The 20,985-nt window shown below is 39.6% G+C and overlaps 1 protein-coding gene across 3 annotated transcripts in view; it reads right to left on the bottom strand.

The window, feature by feature from the left end:
• LOC134348551 (endoplasmic reticulum junction formation protein lunapark-A-like) overlaps positions 1-20,985 on the bottom strand; it is an 89,297-nt gene that overhangs the window by 32,125 nt on the left and 36,187 nt on the right. For all 3 annotated transcript variants that reach the window (XM_063052106.1, XM_063052108.1, XM_063052107.1), the window contains exons 5-7: positions 18,802-18,989; positions 10,019-10,077; positions 9,875-9,915 (exon numbers count right to left, since the gene is read on the bottom strand). In XM_063052106.1, the coding sequence (XP_062908176.1) occupies positions 9,875-9,915; positions 10,019-10,077; positions 18,802-18,989 (288 nt within the window). The remainder of the gene's footprint in view (positions 1-9,874; positions 9,916-10,018; positions 10,078-18,801; positions 18,990-20,985) is intronic.

The following is a 20,985-nucleotide window of genomic DNA, read 5'->3' as shown; positions in this document are numbered from 1 at the left end:
GGAAAAACATTTAGAAAATTAGTAAACTGCAAGGTAACGTTTTATGAATAGAGCATCATGGTAGTGCAGCAATTAGTGTGCTTCTTCACAAAGCTCCAATGATCTGGGTTGAATCCTGTGTGTAATTTGCACATTCTCCCGTGACTATGGGTGCTTCTCCCAGGTGGTCTGGTTTCCCTCCACATCCAGATTGGTGTGCAGGCTGATAGATTAACCAGCTAATGCTCTATATGAAAACAGGGTAGAGAAACTGATAGGCACCAGGGATATGATTAGGTTGCAGGACGAAGTTAGAGAATGGGACCAATGACTATTCCACTTCTCGATCAATACCCTCGAACAGCCAAATTACCTCCTTTAATGTCATGAGAAAATATTGTTACGAGAATACACATAAAATTAAGATGTTTGCTGGCCTGGGCTAGCATCAGTGGCATCAGCAGTTGGTCTGCCACCTGCCCTCAGGGGAAGGAGAGATAAGGAACAATGGAGCAGTGTCTGGAGATGTGTAATGAAGGGATGTGGGAGGAAGAGCTGTCTGGAGCGGCTCCCCCCTTTGAACCCTGAACTGTTTGAAGTGATGGACAGGCGATACCCCAGCAGGGGGATAAAAAGGGACAGGTTCGCTAAGACAGAGACACACGCCACCCGAGGTAACGAGACCCTGGAAGCGGTGCGCTTCTCACGAGTGGGTGAGAAGTCCCAGACAACGACAAGGGTGGAAAGGTACGATCAGCGGGAACCCGGTGTGTGTCCGCCCTTGCCTGGGTGCCGGGTTCACTGCAGAGGATCGACCGCATCTGGAGGAGGGGTCACAGTCGGTGACCTCAGGTGACATCACCAAGGACCTGCCCAAATGCTGTTTGTGAGCCATCCCGCTGGTCTGTGAGCCATCCCGCTGGTCTGTGAGTGAAGCAGTGTTCTGAATGATCAGTTGTTCCTATTCTGTCTCTCTTCCCCCACCTTGTCCATCGCCATGGCAACGATTACTGCGAACTGAACTACAAACTGGACTGAACTTTGAGTCATTTTGAAATTGGTCATTTACCCCTAGACAACGATAGAGCTTGATTGATGCTGTTATCTTAATTCTGTGCACATGTGTGGTTATCATTGTTGAATTGTTGCATTTATTATCCTTTCGATTACTGTGTTGCTTGTTTCTTTAATAAAACTTTCTTAGTTCTAGTACTCCAGACTCCAACTGAGTGATCCATTTCTGCTGGTTTGGCAACCCAGTTACGGGGTACGTAACAATATGAAAAAAAATGTTGACTGCACGTTGATTTCAATATCTGAAGCATAGACACAAATCAAGTACTACAGTTTCATATCAAATAGCGTCCTTTAAAGACCAGCAATTTTTTCCCCCAAAAATGCAGTTCACCCACAACATGACTTGAATCCTCATCATCACACATTCAACGCCCTTGCTACCTGCTTCATCACCATCATAGGGTCACTTGTCTTATACCACACCAGACTGAAAATTCACAAAATGCGAACACTTCAGATGCTTTTAATCCGGAATATGTCCTCTGCTTAAGATCTCTTTAAGATAATACCAAGTCAAACTCAGGTATTTGGGAAAATTATGTACATTATTGGAAGATATGATTTTTTTATTTTAAAGTCTTAGTTCTTTAAAATGCAAGTACAGTGGATTCCGGTTAATTGGGCCATAGGTTAATTGAGGCAGCCGCTTATTTAGAACAACTTTGAAGCACAAAAACAAATCAAGAAAGATCACTGGGAATCCCTTCGCTTATTTAGAACCCTGTGCCACTTAATTGGAGGAGATTGTTGCCTAACAATTTCTAACCAGTGGCAGTCATGTGCACTTGCATGGTCATTATAGATGTTACACAGTGCTTAGAGTGAACAGTTTTTAAAACAGCAAATAGAAGTGACTTTTGTCACTGATAGTTGGTGAAAAGTAAATAGTAAGACAATTCAGTTGTTTTGCTCACTGTGGTTTCAAGCATTCACGCTTAAAGATGCCAAAAACAGCCAAGAGTGAAGATGAAATGATTTCACTACTTCAACAAGCCAGGAACTATGAAGAATCTAAAGTTATCAACAATCATCTTCAATGTTACAATGAAAATTAAGATTTGGAGGACGCAATTATCTAAAGGGTTTTATGAAGGCAGCCCATTATTTACACTAGGTGCCTGTGCTGATTTTATTCATTGACAGTTAATTAAAGACACGGCAGCGTACTCTTAATGAATTCCTCCATTGATTAGGAACTAATACAATTTTATAGTACCATAGTAGCATTGATAGTATTCCAATTTGTTCTGTTTTTATTTAAATATATAATTTGTTACTCGGTTAAATGGTAGATGATCTTTTTTTCAAATATACCTTTTTAACAATTTCCATGAAATAATGTTTAACTGGGGCAGCTGCTTAATTGAGCCAAAATATACTGGTCCCCATGTGTCCCAATTAACTGGAATCCACTGTATTTGAAATATGATACTAAATATTCTCTTCAAGATGAACTTGATTTCCCTCCTTCCCCACACAAAAAAAAATTTGAAATACTCAGCATACCAGGCAGTACTTTGAATTTAATTTAATTTTCCTCTACTTTTGACTGGTTCTCCTATACTGGCATTGTCTGTCCTTGTAAAGCCTCAATTTCTCACTGTTATTTTGCAGCTGCTCATCTTGCCCTTCTCCTGCCTCTTAATTTTGATTAGCCAAATCTGAATCTGCAGTATGACAGTAAAGCAATTGAGGAAGTATACAACAGATGCAAGAGTCAGCTGCTCTCACCACTTCTCCATACCACCAGCAGCCTCTTCTCTTTCCAGTGGTTCACACTCAAGAGCCATCTTCAAACCCTTGCAAATTTGGATTGTACCGTTTCAAACATACCATTTTTCAACTGAGATGCAGAATCAAATCTTTGTCTGACCCTGAAGGGCGAAGGAAAGTAAAAGAAATTACAGATTTCTGAGGATCTAACCTGATCCCAGCATATTGATGTAGTCATAAAGGCAAGACAGTGGCTATACTTTATTAGGAGTTTGAAGCGATTTGGCATGTCAACAAATACGCTCAAAAACTTCTATAGTTGCACCATGGAGAGCATTCTGACAGGCTGTAACACTGTCTGGTATGGAGGGGCTACTGCACAGGACCAAAAGAAACTGCAGAAGATTATAAATCTAGTCAGCTCTATCTTGGGTACTAGCCTACAAAGTATCCAGGACATCTTTAGGAAGTGGTGTCTCAAAAAGGCAGCATCCATTATTAAAGACCTCCAGCACCCAGGGCATGCACTTTTCTCACTGTTACCATCAGGTAAGAGATACAGGAACCTGAAGGCACACACTCAGCGATTCAGGAACATCTTCCCCCCTGCCATCCAATTCCTAAATGGACTTTGAAGCTTTGGACACTACCTCACTTTTTTTTTTAAATATACAGTATTTCTGATTTTTGCACATTTTTAAAAATAATCTATTCAACATACGTCATTGATTTACTTGTTTATTTACGCTTTATTTAATTTATTTTTTCCCCTCTGTCTCTCTGCTAGATTATGTATTGCATTGAACTGCTGCTGCTAAGTTCACAAATTTCATGTCACATGCCAGTGATAATAAACCTGATTCTGATTCTGGTATCCAGGCTGGTTTAACTTCATAATTATCATAATGTAATTATCATAATCTATAGTTAAAGTGATCATACAATTAATAAGAACATGCTTTGACATGCAATATTTCCAATTTTAAGTAACCACTTTGTAATCTGCCCAGCAATGGGGAGAATTTAATACCAATGATAGGAATAATGAGACAGTAGTGAAACAACTGTTTAAAAGTAGGCAATACTGCAAGAAACGCCGTGGGTGGTGTAATGCAGTGGTTTCAAAATCTGCATCCAAGTCACCTACTTTCGAAACCAATCTTTGAGAAGTTGACTCCATTAAATAACTGGTCAAATTAAATAGCAAATTAAATAGCTGAATTGTAATAATTTGAGGGGAATACTATGACGGAAGTGTAGAGTGGAATTTTTACAAACCCACAGGAAATCAACGTGAGCAGTAGTTTTTTTTGCTACAGAAAAGCAAACCATTTATTAACAGGAATCTGCAAGAGAAATGTGAAGGAGCAAAAATATTCCTAAAGCTGGAAACCTGTTAATTGCAGTTAACAGCTTTATAGCAAAGAAATGCCAAATATTGCTAATTGTTTAAATATAATGAGGAGAATAATTACATGCACCTACTTCAATAATGGAATGTACAAAAATCTATCAGCAGTCATTATTGAAAGTTATTAGACATGACAGTAAATGACAGGCAATTCCTCAGATTTATTTCCTCATAGCACTTATGCTATTAATTTAAAGAAGGTCATTAGCAGAGTGCTTTAAAAAATAAAGTCTGTGTGCCAATTAACCACTGTCAGCATTGATTTTAGATTATTTATTAGCAGAAGCAATTAGCTTGGTGCAAAGCGCTGCAAAAGCTCAATAAAGGCAAAAAGGAGCAATGAAATTTCCTTTAATGACCTATAAGGGCCAATATCTCATTTGCTTTACTGTTAATCTCAAAGCATCAGTGTGGAGAGAATCTGCAATTTTCTTGTAAGGCAAGACAGAATTAACAAATTTAAAATAAACCTGCTCCAGCATGAATCAAGGCCAGAATCAACTGTTTCAAAACCAAGCAAATTCAGTTTGATCTACTTCAATTTATGCTGATTGGAATTAGTTGAGGGGAGTACTGTGTACATGTCCCAAAGAAATGACAAAATTTAAAATTGATGTAGAGAAAGGAATAGAACATCTGTTAATGGGCCTTATACAAAGCAGAAAGGACTATTTAGACAGAAAGACAGATGGGAGGCACTGGCAGCATACTACATCGAAGTACCTTCTAAAATATCTTTGAGACGACATTAGACATAAAAATGTATGCAATTTTTTAAGCAACACACACAAAATGCTAGAGGAACTCAGCAGGTCAGGCAGCATCTATGAAAATGAATAAACAGTCAACGTTTTGGGCCAAGAACCTTCACCAGGACTGAAAAGGAAGGGGGAAGATGCCAGAATAAAAAGGTGGGGGGTGGAGGAGGAGGAATAAGAGAAGGAGGACAAGCCAGAAGGTGATAGATGAAGCCAGATGGATGGGAAAAATGAGGTGGAGAAGGAATCTGATAGGAGTGGACTATGGAAGAAAGGGAAGAAAAGGGGCGCCAAGGATGGTGAAAGGCAGATGAGGTAAAAAGGTAATAGGCCAAGTGGGGAATGAATAAAGAGAAGGAGGAGAGAGAAAAAAAATTATCGGAAGAGATCGATGAAATCAAGATTGGAGACTAGACGGAATATGTTCCTCCACCTGAGTGGCGTCAATTTGACAGAAGAGGCCTTGGACTGACATACTGGAACAGGAAGTAGGATAGGAATTAAAATGGTTGGCCACTGGGAAAATCCACTTTTGGTGGAGGTACTTGACAAAGGGTCCCCCAGTTTATGTCGGGTCTTACTAATGTAACAGTGACTGCATCGGGTACGCCGGTTGCAATAGATGACTCCAAAACGCTTGCAAGTGTTACCTCACCTGGAAGGGCTGTTTGGCTCTGAATGGAGGTGCGTACAGAGGTGAATGGACAGGTGTAACATTTCTCTCACTTGCAGGGATATGTGCCAAGAAGATGATTAACGGGAAAGGACAAATGGACAAGGGAATCACATATGGAGCGACCTTTCCCACCCACCTGGCTTTACCTATCACCTTCGGGCTTGTTGTCCTTCCCCTCCCCCAATGTCTTACTCTGACATGTTGCCCCTTCCTTTCCAGTCCTGATGAAGGGTCTCGGCATAGATTTATTCAGCATTTATTCCTCTCCATAGAGGCTGCCTGACCTGCTGGGTTCTTCGAGCATTTTGTGTATGCTGCTCTAGAACTGCAGAATCTCTCATGTTTATGAAAATTTTAAATTCCAATGCAAGCTTCTGGTGTAGACATTGGTAGTTTTGCTTCTATTCTCCTGGACAAGTCTTACAATTATAGGGCTCTGTCATAGATAGTCAACCTCATATGACCTTAGAAAATGTACTACTGTATAAAATAATTGTAAACTTGGGAGTGTTCTGTCTTTCCTTTAGCCAATTTTACTTTCAACAGAAATGAAATAACCAAAGTTATCTATCTTCTTTAAAAAAAAGGCAAGTAGAAAAAGTCATTTGCTGTTAGACTAAAAAAAGATTTTCCACTTTGCTATTGGATCTGCTACATGTTAACTATTAGTTCACAAACACCATTCAATTCTGCTTCAAATTATTTTGTTCATTATTTTTAAATCTACAGACTAATCCTCCTAGTTCAGCATTGTTATCCAACATTATACAGTATACAAGGCAAACTTGAATTAACAGTCATACATTAACAAAATATCAAACGGTATATGCAGACGCATGAAAAGCTCTGTAGAATAGAAATACATCTTTCAACCTCATTCTCCCCCACATTTTAAAAAACCCTAACATTTCACTTACAGTACACTACCTGGGAGTATATAGTAAACAACTGGACACTATAAAAATGGCATATTTTGCCAAGCAACACAAAGTGCTGAAGGAACTCTGCAGGCCAGACAGCATTTATGGAAAAGAGTACAGTCGATGTTTCAGGCCGAGACTCTTCAGCAGGACAGAAACTAAAGTAAATGTCTCATTTATCTCTATTAATTATATAGATCCAGTAATATCGATGAACTGTAATTCATTTAATCGTATATGATGTATTGTCTGTTATTTGGTGGGGTGAGGTACATCACACAGCATCCACACAAACTTAATCACCCAGTTTGGCGGGGCAAGGGCTGTTTCCCCTAGACAACAGCGAGCGGAGTGACCCTGAGGCTTACCAGGGGGCTACAAAAGCCAAACTCAAACTGTCTGCTGTCAGCTAAAATGGTGATAAGGACAAACGGGTACTCATTGCCTACATGCGCTTTAGCAAGGTCTACTACACAAGGCTCTACATGAAAGCTGATCCAGTATGTTAGAATATATGGGATCCAGGGTGAGCTAGCCAAACTGGAAACAAAGGTGGCCTGCTAGAGGAAGGCAAAAGTTAGTAGTGGATGATTGCTTTTCAGGTTGGAGACCAGTACTGTGCTGCAAAGATTAGTGCTAAGTCCTTTATTTTTCATCTTGTATGTTAATGATTTGGAAGACAATGTTAAGTGGCATGATTAGAAACCTTGTGGATGACAGTAAAATTGGTGGTATAATGGACAGCGAAGAAGGTTGCTCAAGGTAACAAGAGGATATTGTCCAATGGTAAAGTGGTCAAAAGACTGGTAGATGGAATTTAACACAGAAGTTCAAAGTGATGCATCTTGGGAAGGCAAGCCAGGTCAACATTCACAATGAATGGACAGTTCCTCAGGAGTGTTATTGTACAGTAAGACCTTCAACTACATAGTTCCCTGAAAGTGGTGACACTTATACAGTAACGAAAGCATATAGCACTCTTGACTTCATACCCCAAGGCACCAAGTGAGTTAGGATGCTATCCTTCTGCAGCACATATTATTGCTTAGCCTGCACTTGGAGGACTGTGTTTAGTTCTGATCACTATGCTACATTGATTAAACTAGAGAGCGTGCAGAAAAAAAATTGATGAGGGTGTTGGCTAGATTAGAGAGCTTGCGTTACAAAGAGACTGGGACTGGTTTCTCCGGTGAGGAAGCTGCTGCAAGATTACCTCAGATGTTTGTAGATTTGGGGGCAAAGACAGGGTAGATAGTCACATTACTTTTCCCAGGCGAGAGAAGGAGTCTAAGACTAAAAAAGCATCGACTGAAGGGGAGATGGAAAAAGTTAACGGGAATCCAAGGGGCAAGATTTTCCCCACAGAAGGTGCTAAGAGTATATGGAACACGCTATCAGGAGTGGCAACAGAGGAAGGTACAATTACAACACTTAAACGTCTTTTGGACAGATACATGGACTACAAAGGTTCAAAGGGAAATGCGCCAATTACAGACAAATGAGATTAGATTAGGTAGGCATATTTGTCTGAATGGACAAATTGAGCTGAAGTACCTGTTTCATGAATATAACTCTATATAATCTAAGCAGAGCTATTGCACTAGTAATATTCATGAGCTAATTGGGTTTTGTCGTTTTGAAACCACTATCTAAACAGTGACTGAATCAATCGAACAAAATAATTCATTGAAAACAGAATATTCATTCTTGCAGTACTTGGAAAACAACGTGAAAGTTGGGCACATTTGCATACAAGTGGCAAATGTAACTCCAATGATGTTTAGTATTACAACATACAGAGAATGCGGAGGAACTCAACAATTCAAGCAGCATTTAATGATGGGAAAAACAGTTGATGTTGCCCAGAAATGTCAACTCTTTTTTCCCTCTATATATGCTGCCTAATTTGCTGAATTCCTCCAGCATTTTGTGTGTATTGCTGAAGATTTCCAGCATCTGCAGAACTTCATGTTTTGTATGACGACATTCTTTTTTTTTACACAAATAAACTGAAATTACAAATGTGACAAGTGGAACCACAAGTGCATATGTCACTTAACTAACACTAATCCACTATAAGACTACCAAAAGATTAATCCAATGTACTAAACTATCAATTTCATCCCAGCATTTTCTTCCTATGGTCATTTACTTTTGATTATGATACCCTCAAAATTCTAATTCAAATGAAAGATTAATATTACGGCAAAATATACATTCATAAAATCTTAGTCTTGCACTATTTATTTGCTTTGTATAAAAATGACAAGTTTCATGAACTCTACTTTTCTCCCCACTTATCTTACTGTACTGTTAAATTAATTTGTTTTCTTTGTTCATGGCAAGATATCCTGAAGATATCCTAATGTGCACATATCAATTATCAACCTATTAGCAGCACTATTCCTGTTTAAATCCGGCAAGCATTTTTAAAGCAGTCAAGAACCAGTAAAATTTTCTTTATACAAATGTGCCAAAATGTTATTTGGGTTACAGTTCATGTCCTGTTAATGGACATTAACAAGGAAATTTACCATAACTGGCTAACAAATCATCCGGAGGCTCTCTAAATATAATCACTCCAAGTTGGCAACCTGGATATTAAGTATCTCTTCATGACATAGTTTCAAGCTTCTTCTGAAGACCCTGACCTGGACTTACACTCTGAGTTCAGTTCTTTGCGGGAATGGGACCCGCTCTCAGGGCCTCACAACCAGCTGCTTTTTGATATCCCAAGGACATGACCTGGAAGGTGAATGCGCCTTCAGGATTCTGGATTTTTGTGGCTCTGGAGATATGCTGATTCTAGGAGCAGCTGGTTAGCTGCCGGGGTTGTGTGTCCGGAAAGCTGCACCTTTATGGTGCTGAATCTCTGGGCGTAGAGCTTAGAAAAAGCGACGCAACAGACTTTCAACATCTTAAATTAGCGTGTTGTTTGTTACGTCTCCCCTCTCACTGTGAAATGGGGACACCACTTTTTCCCCTTATTAGGGAGTGAGAGAGCTTGTGGTATGTCGAATTACCGGCTGACCGAGTAGTTTTTGGGTACTGCAAGGCTGTGCCTTTATTGATGCTTGCTGCATGCTTGAGTGCTTGGTGGAGGGCACTGATGCTTTTTTTGCTGGTGGGTGTGGGGGGATGGTCACTGCCTTGCTGCTGCTTGTGTGTGTGAGGGGGGGAGCTGGGGGGGGGGAAAGAGACTTTGGGACTCTACCATTTTCATGGATGTTTGCAAAGAAAAAGAATTTCAGGATGTATATTGTATACATTTCCCTGATATTAAATGCCCCTATTAAAAAGGAAGATTCAAGCGTATAAGATTAATTTTAGTATTACTTACTATTTTTTTCTTTTGTATTTTTAAGTCTTCTAGAGCTTCACCTGTAGTGAAATGTTAAGAGTTAATCATAGCATTCATTGCTAATCTTCTACTAAAAATTTTATTTTAAAGCACTGCATATACTGAGATGCAAAAAAAACTTACTGTTCTTTTCAGTTCTTCTACAAAATGACCAAATCAAAATTTTTCTTATTAACCAGACCCTACCAAAAGAAAGTTGTGTGAGATATGCATACAAATGGGAGGTAAAGATCAGCCATAAAACACAAAATTTAAATGAAAGGATTCTAAAACTCACTGGGATACAACATAATTATTCAAATAGGCAGAATATTCTGGAACAGAATACATTAGCTACAAGTCCAAGTTCAAAGTTCAATGTAAATTTATTAGCAAGTACATATATGCTACCATGTACTACTTTGAGATTCATTTTCTTGCAAGCATTTACAGGAAAACAATACAACACAGAATTTTACAAAAACTACATAAGCAGACAAAGACTGACAAACACCAATGTGCAAAAGACAAACAGTCCTTGAAAACGAGTCTATAAATTGTAAAAGCAGTACAGAGCAGCGGTAAATGAAGTTATCCACATCGCTTTAGGAGCCTGATGGTTGTAGGATAATAAGTGTTCCTGAACCTGGGTGTGGGACCCAAGGCCACTGTACCTCCTGCCTGGATGGTGGGTATCATTGATTGCTGCTTTCTGATGGCAGTGCGCAGTGCTCCATGTAAATGTATTCAGTGTCAGGAAATGTTGTTGCCAATCCATACTAAATTGGGTCTGCTAGTTAGTGAGGAAACTGATTATCCATTTACACAAGGAGAATCTGAGGCCCAGGTCTTAGAGCTTATTGGTTAATTTCTAGGGGTTGACAATGTTGAATGCTGGGCTATCATCAATAAAAAGCATTGACAAATGCATGCTCATTGTCCAGTTGTTCCAGAGCTGAGTGAAGAGCCAATGGAACGGCGTCTACTGTTGACCTTTTGTGATGGTAGTCCAATTTAAGGAGATCGAGGACACTCTTCAGGCAAGAGTTGATAAAAGACCAGAAGATATAGGACCAGAAATAGGCCATTTGGACTGCCAAGTCTGCTCTGCCATTTCATCATGCCTGATTCAACTTACCTCTCAGCCCCAATATCCTGCCTTCTCCCCGTGTCCCTTCATGCCCTGACCAATCAAGAATTTATCAATCTCGACCCCAAATATACATAAAGACTTGGCCTCCACTGCTGCATGTGGCAAAGAATTCCAGATACACCACTCTTTGGCTTAAGAAGTTCCTCTATCTCTAAAAGAACGTCCCTCTATTCTGAGACTGTGTCCTCTGGTCTCAGACTCTCCCACCATAGGAAACATCTTCTCCACATCCACTCTGTCAGGGCCTTTCACCATCCGATAGGTCACTCCTCATTCTTCTGAATTCTGGGGAATACAGGCCCAGAGGCATCAAACACTCTTCATTTGACAAGCCAATCAATCTTGGAATCATTTTTGTGAACCTCCTTGGAGCCCTCTCCAGTTTTAGCACATCCCTTCCAAGATAAGGGGCCCAAAACTGCTCACAATACTCAAGTTTAAGACCTCACCAGTGCTTCATAAAATCTCAACATTTCATTCTTGATTTTATATTCTAGTCCTCTTGAAATGAATGCTTACACTGTATTTACTTTCCTCACCATAGACTCAACCTGCAGATTAACCTTTAGGAAATCCTGCACAAGGACTCCCAAGTCCCTTTGCCCCTCAGTTTTTTGTATTTCTTTCCATTTAGAAAATAGTCAACCCTTTCATTTTTTCAACCAAAATGCATGACCATAAACATCCCGACACTGTATTCCACCTGCCACATCTTTGCCCAGTCTCCTAATCTGTCTCTTCTCTTCCTCAAAACTACCTGCCCCTCCACCTATCTTCATATCATCTACAAACTTAGCAACAAAACTATCACTTGCATCATCCACATCACTGATATATAACATAAAAGGAATCAGTCCCAACACAGACCCCTGTGGAACACCATTGTCACTGGCAGCCAACCAGAAAAGGCTCCCTTTATTCCCATCCGCTGTCTCCTGCCAATCAGCCACTGCTTTATCCATGCTAGAATTTTTCCTGTAATACCATGGGCTCATCACTTGTTCAGCAGCCTCATGTGTGGCACCTTGTCAAAGGCCTTCTGAAAATCTATGTACACAACATCAACTGATTTGCCTTTGTCTATTCTGCTTGTTATTTCTTCAAAAAATTCCAACAGATTTGTCAGGCAACATTTTCCCTTGAGGAAACCATGCTGACTACAGCCTATTTTAGCGTATGCTTCCAAGTACCCTGAGACCACATCTTTAATAATGAACTCCAACATCTTTCCAACTAGAGGTCAGACTAACTGGACTATAGTTTCCTTGCTTCTGCCACTCTCCCTTCTGGAAGAGTGGAGTGACATTTGCAATTTTCCAATCTTACAAAACCATTCTAGAATCTACTGGTTCTTGAAAGATCATTACTTCTGCCTCCACAATCTCTTCAGCCACCACTTTCAGAATCCTGGGATGTAAACCGTCTGGTCCAGGTAACTTAACTACCTACAAACTTTTCAGTTTCCCAAGAACCAACTCTCTAGTAATGATAACTTCATGCACTTCATGACCACTGACACCTGGAACTTCTACCATACTGTTAGTGTCTTCCAGAGTGTATGGGACGGGGTGCTTTGGGGTTCTAATGTTTAACTGTCATTCATTCATTGGGGGACTCTTCATGAATGTTTGCAAATAAAATGCATTTCAAGATGTATATTGTATACATTTTTCTGACATTAAATGTACCTATTGAACCTATTAAAGAGAAGACTGATGCAAAATACATATTCAGTCTGTCCATCAACTCTTTGTCCCCCATTACTACTTCTCCAGCATCATTTTCCAGCAGTCCAACATCCACTCTCACCTCTCTTACACTATATATCTGATGAAACATTTGATTTTTTCTTTATTATTCTAGCTTTCTTTCATATTCCATCCTTACCTTTTTAGTGACTTTTTTTAGTTGCCTTCTGTTGTTTTTTTTTACGAAGGCTTCCCAATCCTCTAAATTACCATTAATTTTTGTTCTTTTATATGCCTTGTCTTTGGCTTCTATGTTGATCTTGACTTCTCTTGATAGCCACGGTTGTGTCATCTTATCTTTAGAATACATATTCCTCTTTGGGATGTATATATCATGTGCTTTCTGAATTGCTTCCAGAAATTGCAGCCATTGCTGTTCTACTGTCATCCCTACCAGTTTTCTTTTCCAAGCAGTTCCAGCCAACTCCCCTCTCATGCCTCTGTAATTCCCTTTACTCACTGTAATACTGATACATGTAAATTCAGCTTCTCCTCAAATCTCATGGTGAATTTGATCATATTATGATCACTACCCCCCCCCACCCCCAAGGGTTCTTTTACCTTAAGTTTGCTAATCAATTCTAATTCAGTGCACAATACTCAATCCAGAATAGCTGATCCTCTTATGGGCTCAACTAGAAGCTGTTTTAAAAAGCCATCTTGTGGGCATTCTAGAAATTCCTCCTGGAATCCAGCACAAAGCTGATTTTCCCAATCTACCTGCATATGAGATCCCCCATGACTTGTAATATTGCCTTTGGCATGTATTTTCTATTCCTATTGTAATTTGTAGATGCCATCCTTACTACTGTTTGGGGGTCTGTATACAACTCCCATCACGGTCTTTTTACCCTTGCAGCTCCTTAGCTCTATCCACAATGATTCAACACCTTCCAACCATATGTTACCTCTTTCTAGTGATTTGATTTCTTTTTTTTAAACCAATGCCACTCCTCGGTCTTGTCTGTCCTTTTGATACAATGTGTGTCCTTGGACATTAAGCTCCCAGCTATAATCTTCTTTCTAACATGATTCAGTGATGCCTACAATATCATACATGCCAATCTGTGCTGCAAGTTCATCTACCTTATTCCATATACTGCGCTCATTCAAATATAATACCTTCAACCCTGTATTCACCCTTTTCAATTTTGTCCGACTTTTACATTGCAACTTTTCCTGATGACTGAAATTTTGCCTAATCAACAGCCTCTCCTCACTACACATTTTGTAAACCAGCTACCTCACCTTCAGCAGTATTATCCACCTTTCCTACGATACTCTTGCATTGAAATATGCACAGCTCAGGCCACTAGTCACACTATGCTCAACCTTTTGATTCCCAACTCTGTCTGCGGTCTTACGAACATCTGCCTCCACAACCTCTCCACTAACTGCTCCGGCACTCTGGTTCCCATCCCTTGCAACTCGAGTTTAAACCCCGCCAAACAGCATCAACAAACCTTCCCACTAGGATATTTATCCTCCTCCAGTTCAGGTACAAACTGTCCCTTCTACACAGGTCCCACCTTCCCTGGAAGAGAGTCCAATGGTCCAAAAATCTTATGCCCTCCCTCGTATACCAACTCTTTGGTCACATATTAAACTGTATAATCTTCCCAGTTCTGGCCTCACTATCACATGGCACCAGTAACAATCCTGAGATCACAACCCTGGAGGCCCTGTCCTTTAACTTAGCACCTAACTCCCTGGAACTCTGTGCAGAACCTCATCACTTGTCCTACCTATGTCACTGGACAATGATTTATGGTTGTTCATCCTCCTACGATATGTTTCATAAGCAACCTCTCAGAGTACTTCATCACAGTGGATGTAAATGCCACTGGACAATAGGCATTGAGAAAGGTTTACTACTTCGTTTTGGACAGCATTTGATTGATGCCTGCTTCAACCAGTTGGGTACACCAAAATGCCAAAGCAGAGGATGAAGTGCCTGTAACCACTCTAGCCAGTTCATTAGCACAGGTCTTCAGTTACGGTTACTACATTTGCTGATGACACGAAGGTACGAAAAGTATACAAAGAGGCCAACAAAGGTTGATTAAATAAGTGGATAAACTTGAAACAAAGTGGGAAAAATGTAAAATTGCCCAATTTGGCAGAAAGAAACAAAAATATCAAAATGATGAGAGTTTACAGAGCTGTGAGATATAGAGGGATCTGGACGGCATGAAGGATTATTTTCAACAGGTTAATAAGTAATTAGTATTTGTTGCATAAGGAAATGAGTAAAAAGTAGGAATGTTAGCAGCATAGGACATTAACATAGTACTCCAAATATGGTGTAATTAATGTTCCTAGTTTAAAATCCTTAATGAATCAGAAGCAGCTCAAAGAAGGGGCCATCTTGTTTAAGAAAGAACAAGTATCTTTTTTTCCCCTCCAAATGTCTTAGACTTTAGGGTACTATTTTTCAAAGGGTGATAGAATTAGAGTCTGAAGTATTTTTAAGGTAGTTAGACTCTTGACAGGCAAAGAGTTGAAAAGTTAGTGGGGATGGGCATGAATGGGGCATTGAAATTACAATACCAACTATGGTAATGTTTGCCAAACTCATTGGTTAAATAAGCCTATTCCTTAACAGTATGCCCATAAGAGTAAATGTCTGAGGGTGAAAGATTTAGTAGATGTCATAATTACCCAATCATTTATATTTTTCCAAAACAGAAGTTTTTCCAAACAAATAAGGCCTGCTTAAAAACTGAAGGTGCAATCCACGTGTTACTCCGAGTACTATATACCTCAGTGTTTGACGCAGACATGGAAATAGATCAAAATTTTTAAACCAGAAAGGTAGACAAGGCAAGTTAGCATTTCTACCTAGGTCATCTTCAACCTAAGTAACTTCATTCAGAACAGAAAAAGGAATTATTCAGAGGTCAAGAAATGCATCATTAATGTGATCATTTACTCATACAAGCTATAGTTTGATTCACAGCTACCAATTAATGGTGAGAAGTATCTATTCATACTCCAACCAAATGTAACTAGTGGCAAGCAATACCAGTAGGAAATCTATATAATCGCAGACTGAATAATAGAGAAGAAATAATAGTAAATTGCCACAGCTTGAAGGCTAATGAAGAGTTGTAAGAGAATTTTGGTTACCATCCAGTACATTGACTATTCTGGTATATAATAAACCTCAATACTAAATTGCTAAACAGCCATGATAGTTGTTTTTCAAAAGAATCTTGCAAATCAAATGAAAACCACGCCTTTCTGCAACCCAGGGCGATTTAAGGAAAATGTTAAATTTACTTGGATTAGAAATAGAAGCCTGCTACTAAAAAAGGGTCCATTAATTTAAGTGAAATAGTCTGTACAATCAAAACTAAATCACTGGTGCTTGAATTTTGATCTATTTATAACATATGAGAATAAATGAGGAAGTCAAAAATGCATTCCTCATCACTGATTACTCTTAAAGAGGTGATGCTGAGGTGACCCTGAACCACTCTGTACAATGAAAACATGCCAGTAAGTGTTATTCCAGGAGCTTGCCCAGTCACAATGAAAAAAAAACTCAAATCATAATGGTCTGATTTAGATGAAAACTTGGCACTGGTTGTGCTTCTATGTATTTGCCATCTTTACTTTTTCTAATTAAAAGAGTTCACTAATTGGGAAATGGTCAATTTTTTTTTGAAAAGTTGCTGCATTTGTAAGTAATGGGCAATGCAATGTATCCCTAATAATGGAGAGAATGAATAGTTAAAGTGGTAGATGGGGCACTAATAATATTGCCTGAAATGGTATCAAACTAAGTATTATTAGAATCAAATTCCAGACAGTATTTCAAACTCACCTCTCCCATTTCGTGCACATCTGCTTTCACCCCACCCTCCCGCCACCCCACTAGGGATAGGGTTCCCCTTGTCCTCACCTACCACCCCACCAGCCTCCAGGTCCAACATATAAATCTCCGTAACTTCCACCACTTCCAACGGGATCCCACCATCAAGCACATCTTTCCCTCCCCCTCCCCCTTTCTGCTTTCCGCAGGGATCGTTCCCTACGCAACTCCCTTGTCCATTTGTTTCCCCCCACCCCATCCCTTCCCACCGATCTCCCTCCCAGCACTTATCCTTGTAAGCGGAACAAGTGCTACACCTGCCCTTACACTTCCTCCCTCACCACCATTAAGGCAGTCCTGACAGTCCCAGACAGTCTTTCCAGGTGAGGCGACACTTCACCTTTGAGTCGGCTGGTGTGATATACTGCATCCAACACGGCCTTCTATATATTGGTGAGACCCAACGCAGGATGGGAGAACGTTTTGCTGAACACCTACGCTCTGTCCGCCAGAGAAAGCAGGATCTTCCAGCGGCCACACATTTTAATTCCACGTCCCATTCCCATTCTAATATGTCCATCCACGGCCTCCTCTACTGTCAACATGAAGCCACACTCAGGTTGGAGGAACAATACCTTATATTCTATCTAAGTAGCCTCCAACCTGATGGCATGAACATTGATTTCTCTAAATTCTGCTAATGCCCCACCTCCCCTTCTTACTCCATCCCTTATTTATTTTCTTCTTTTTCCCCCCCTCTGTCCCTCTCACAATAACTCCTTGCCTGTCCATCTTCCTCTAGTGCTCCCCTCCCCCTTTTTTCTCCCCAGACCTCCCGTCCCATGATCCTCTCCCTTCTCCAGCTCTGTATCCCTTTTGCCAATCAACTTTCCAGCTCTTAGCTCCATCCCTCCCCCTCCTGTCTTCTCCTATCATTTCAGATCTCCTCCTCCCTCTCCCACTTCCAAATCTCTTACTATCTCTTCTTTCAGTTAGTCCTAACGAAGGGTCTCAGCCCGCAACATCAACTGTACTACTTCCTATAGATGCTGCCTGGCCTGCTGCATTCCACCGGCATTTAGTGTGTGTTGCTTGGATTTCCATCATCTGCAGATTTCCCCGTGTTAGAGTATTTCACTACATAAGTGCCTTCTATCTTGCAGATAAAAGGGTTCTGGACAGTAAGGAAATTAGTCACTTCCTGCATAACAGAGTCAAGTCCTGCGTTTGCAACATAATATTGATGCAGCTGATTGTTAAATTCATTGACGGACATCACCAGGATGATGACAATTATAAATATTAAAGAGGTGATTGAGATTATCATTGCTTGCTGTGTGCATTAAGTTTTGCTCCACACATCAGGTCAGGCCTGAAATATTGTTCAGTTCCAGCTTCAATCCTTGTAGAACTAAAGACAGAACCAAATATTAATCAACAGAAAACTGACAGAGGAAAGTTTATGATGAGGCAACTGAAGAGTGGGCCCAAAGCAGCTCATACAGCAATTTGGCCATTATGGTTCGCCTTCAGCAATAATCTTTCCTTCCCCCCACCATGAAAAAAACAGCTAATTGAAAAAATTCACCAATCCCCACAATTTAGTTTTATTAGCCCTCCTTGGCAGCTCATCCAGTAAACCCTGCCTTGAAAGGCAGTAATACTTTGCTTTTTCTTATCCCTATTTGTATAAAGGTGATTATGACATCTGGAGCCAAATTCCTCTGACCAAACACAAACTAATTTGGCAAACCATGTTCAGAAAAACCAGTTAGTTCAAAATTAATTGAATTACATAAACATTTGCAAATGTGTACAACATGTAAATACAAGAGATGAAAAGCAACAATACAGGAACCACGATAAACTTTTTAGTAAATTATATTAGCTGTAATAAAGAATCTTGGCTGGTAGCCATCTTAAATGATTATTACTGGGCAACAATAATTTAAGAGAGAACAAGAAGAATGTAATGATTTTACCTAGATGCAAACAGTAACATTACAATTTACTTAAACCTGATATATTCTTTAACTATCCTTTCATTCATGCAATGAGCTCTTTAATTATCAGGTATTTATTTATGAGCTTGAGTATTAGTATAATACAACATTTTTAACTATAAATCATTTTAAGTTGCACCAATAAAAAAGATGCAATCGAGATGCCTACCCTCAAATTATTTGAAATGACAATAGTAATTACTTACAATAAAGGAAATAAAAATCCTGGAAGTGCCAAGGTTAGCCGTGCGGTCCATTCTTCCGGAAAACACCACAAGTACACAAATATAAAGGCTATGATGTACAGAGTGGATGAATAGAGTACCAGTCTTCCAACCCAGATCTTTTGAAGTCTTTGATTCTTTTCCCTGAATTCTTCCAATGCATTTATATCCTACAAATATAATTAAGTTAATTCAGTTTATCGAATTCAGCATAATATGCACCAAAATATTTGTTCCACATGACTGGATCAAAGTGAACATACAAAGAGGTACTAATTGACATTTTAGTTGATGCCAAGTACTATTACATTTGAGCAGTCCCACCACTCCTTGTCAAATGTATTCAAATTTTCCTTAAAGATTAGTGATTTTCCCAATGCACACCTAAAAATTCTTACAACACATGATATTCTAATTTTTCAAAAATTATTTTAATCAGATCAAAATTTGCAAGAGGGAAAACAGGAAATTCAGAGAGGTGGGAGGAGGGTGCAAGTTGAAAAGAAACATGGAATACACTTTAAAAATAAAATTATACAGCATCAGTCTAAGACACCTGAGGCCATCAGCTGTGCAGCAAGTAAAATTAAACATGCCCAAGGGTACAAAATCAGAGGATCAGTTATCTAGGTAGCTTGCAAAGCTGGAAGTAATTGTGTGAGTTTGAGACAAAAACATGAACATAGAATGGGTCAACACAAAAGATGAAGAACTTAAAACTGATGAGCTGTCCAAACATAGATTGGCATGCACAGGCACGATTGTTAAATGAGCCTCTTTGTAAGCCCCAATCCAAGCTGCAAAGGTTTGAATAAACACGATTTTATACAGGGTAGAAGATGTGCATTTGGCCAGACGAGCTTTCTAATAGGCTATTCTCAACCTAAAGATATGGATGATGGCTCCAGCAGAACACAAGTTGCCAGTAATTAACTGTGACATTAGTGGAAGTAGTCTCTTCATGAAGCAAACATGCAAGTAAAACAATCGACAAAACAAAAACACAAGCAGTCCAACTTAGCTTTATATGATTTCCTGGAATAGGAGTGAAGGCCAGGGAGTTATATTTCTGACAAGGACCAAAGACAATAACTTCAGTCTTCCTATAGTTAGTTTTAATAAATATCTACTTACTCAACACAAGCAGATAATCAACATGACAAATGTGAGACATTAAACTAAGTGATCCAGAGTGACAGCCGTGAGATGGAGGTGGGATCAGTGTACATGTGAAACCTGAAGCATCGCTGGAAGATGCTGCTGAGGGTTAGCATGCTTTTAAGCAAAAAGAAACCAAAAGTAAATCCTTGGGAGAGTTCAAAGTAGTAGCACATAATAGAAGTGGTAACTTCTGCTTCCAGTGGTGCCAAAGCTGGCTGCCACAGTTTTAGGTGCTCCCATCCTGTTTCAGTTAAATGTGTTTTCAGTCAGAAAAAAGGATCTTTCACTCGTGAAATGCTCTTGAATATATGAGATTCAGTGCCTTCAGATTTATTTCCTGTGTTTATCTGTGATACAGTGCATTTACCACTACAGCTTCTTCTGACTGAGAGCAATGATGCTGGCTGGAAAATGTGCATCTTTAGGGGGTATAGAGGTAAATGAGTAGGAGCTCTGGTACACTGGAGATGCAGAGGCTTCTATACGGCTGTCCCGGCAATCTGCCTTTCAAATGTCCGCTCTCTTGCAAATAAGATGGACGAGCTAGTGTTACTTATCAGGACGAACAAGGATTATGCCCATATTTCTGCCTTTTGTTTTGTTGAAGGGTGGCTTAACTTGGACATAGCAACTTTGTTCAAATAACAAGACATAACAGCTATTTGGAGCAGATCATAATAGTGCACTATGTGGCAAGTCACATGGTGATGGCTTTTGCATGTTTATGAATAACAGATAGTTATTAAAGAATGTCCCTCATTCTTTGTTTCCTCTGCTGACTTAAAGGCTCTTTTCATTGACTGTAAACCATTCTATCTACCCAGGGAATTTCACTCTTAATTCTGTATGAGACTTACATTCCCCCTCACGCAAATGCTCAATCTACAATGGTTGTTGGCTAATAACATTTATGATTTGGAAAATAAATTTCCCAATACTGTCATCTTCATTTTGGGGGATTTTAAACATTGTGATATGAAACATGGTCTGCACAAATACCACCAG

This window comes from Mobula hypostoma, chromosome 6 (assembly GCF_963921235.1).
Source record: "Mobula hypostoma chromosome 6, sMobHyp1.1, whole genome shotgun sequence".
Classification (NCBI taxonomy): Eukaryota; Metazoa; Chordata; class Chondrichthyes; order Myliobatiformes; family Myliobatidae; genus Mobula; species Mobula hypostoma.
The sequence above is the reverse complement of the archived record's forward strand: the minus strand, read 5'-3'. Positions and strand labels throughout refer to the sequence as shown.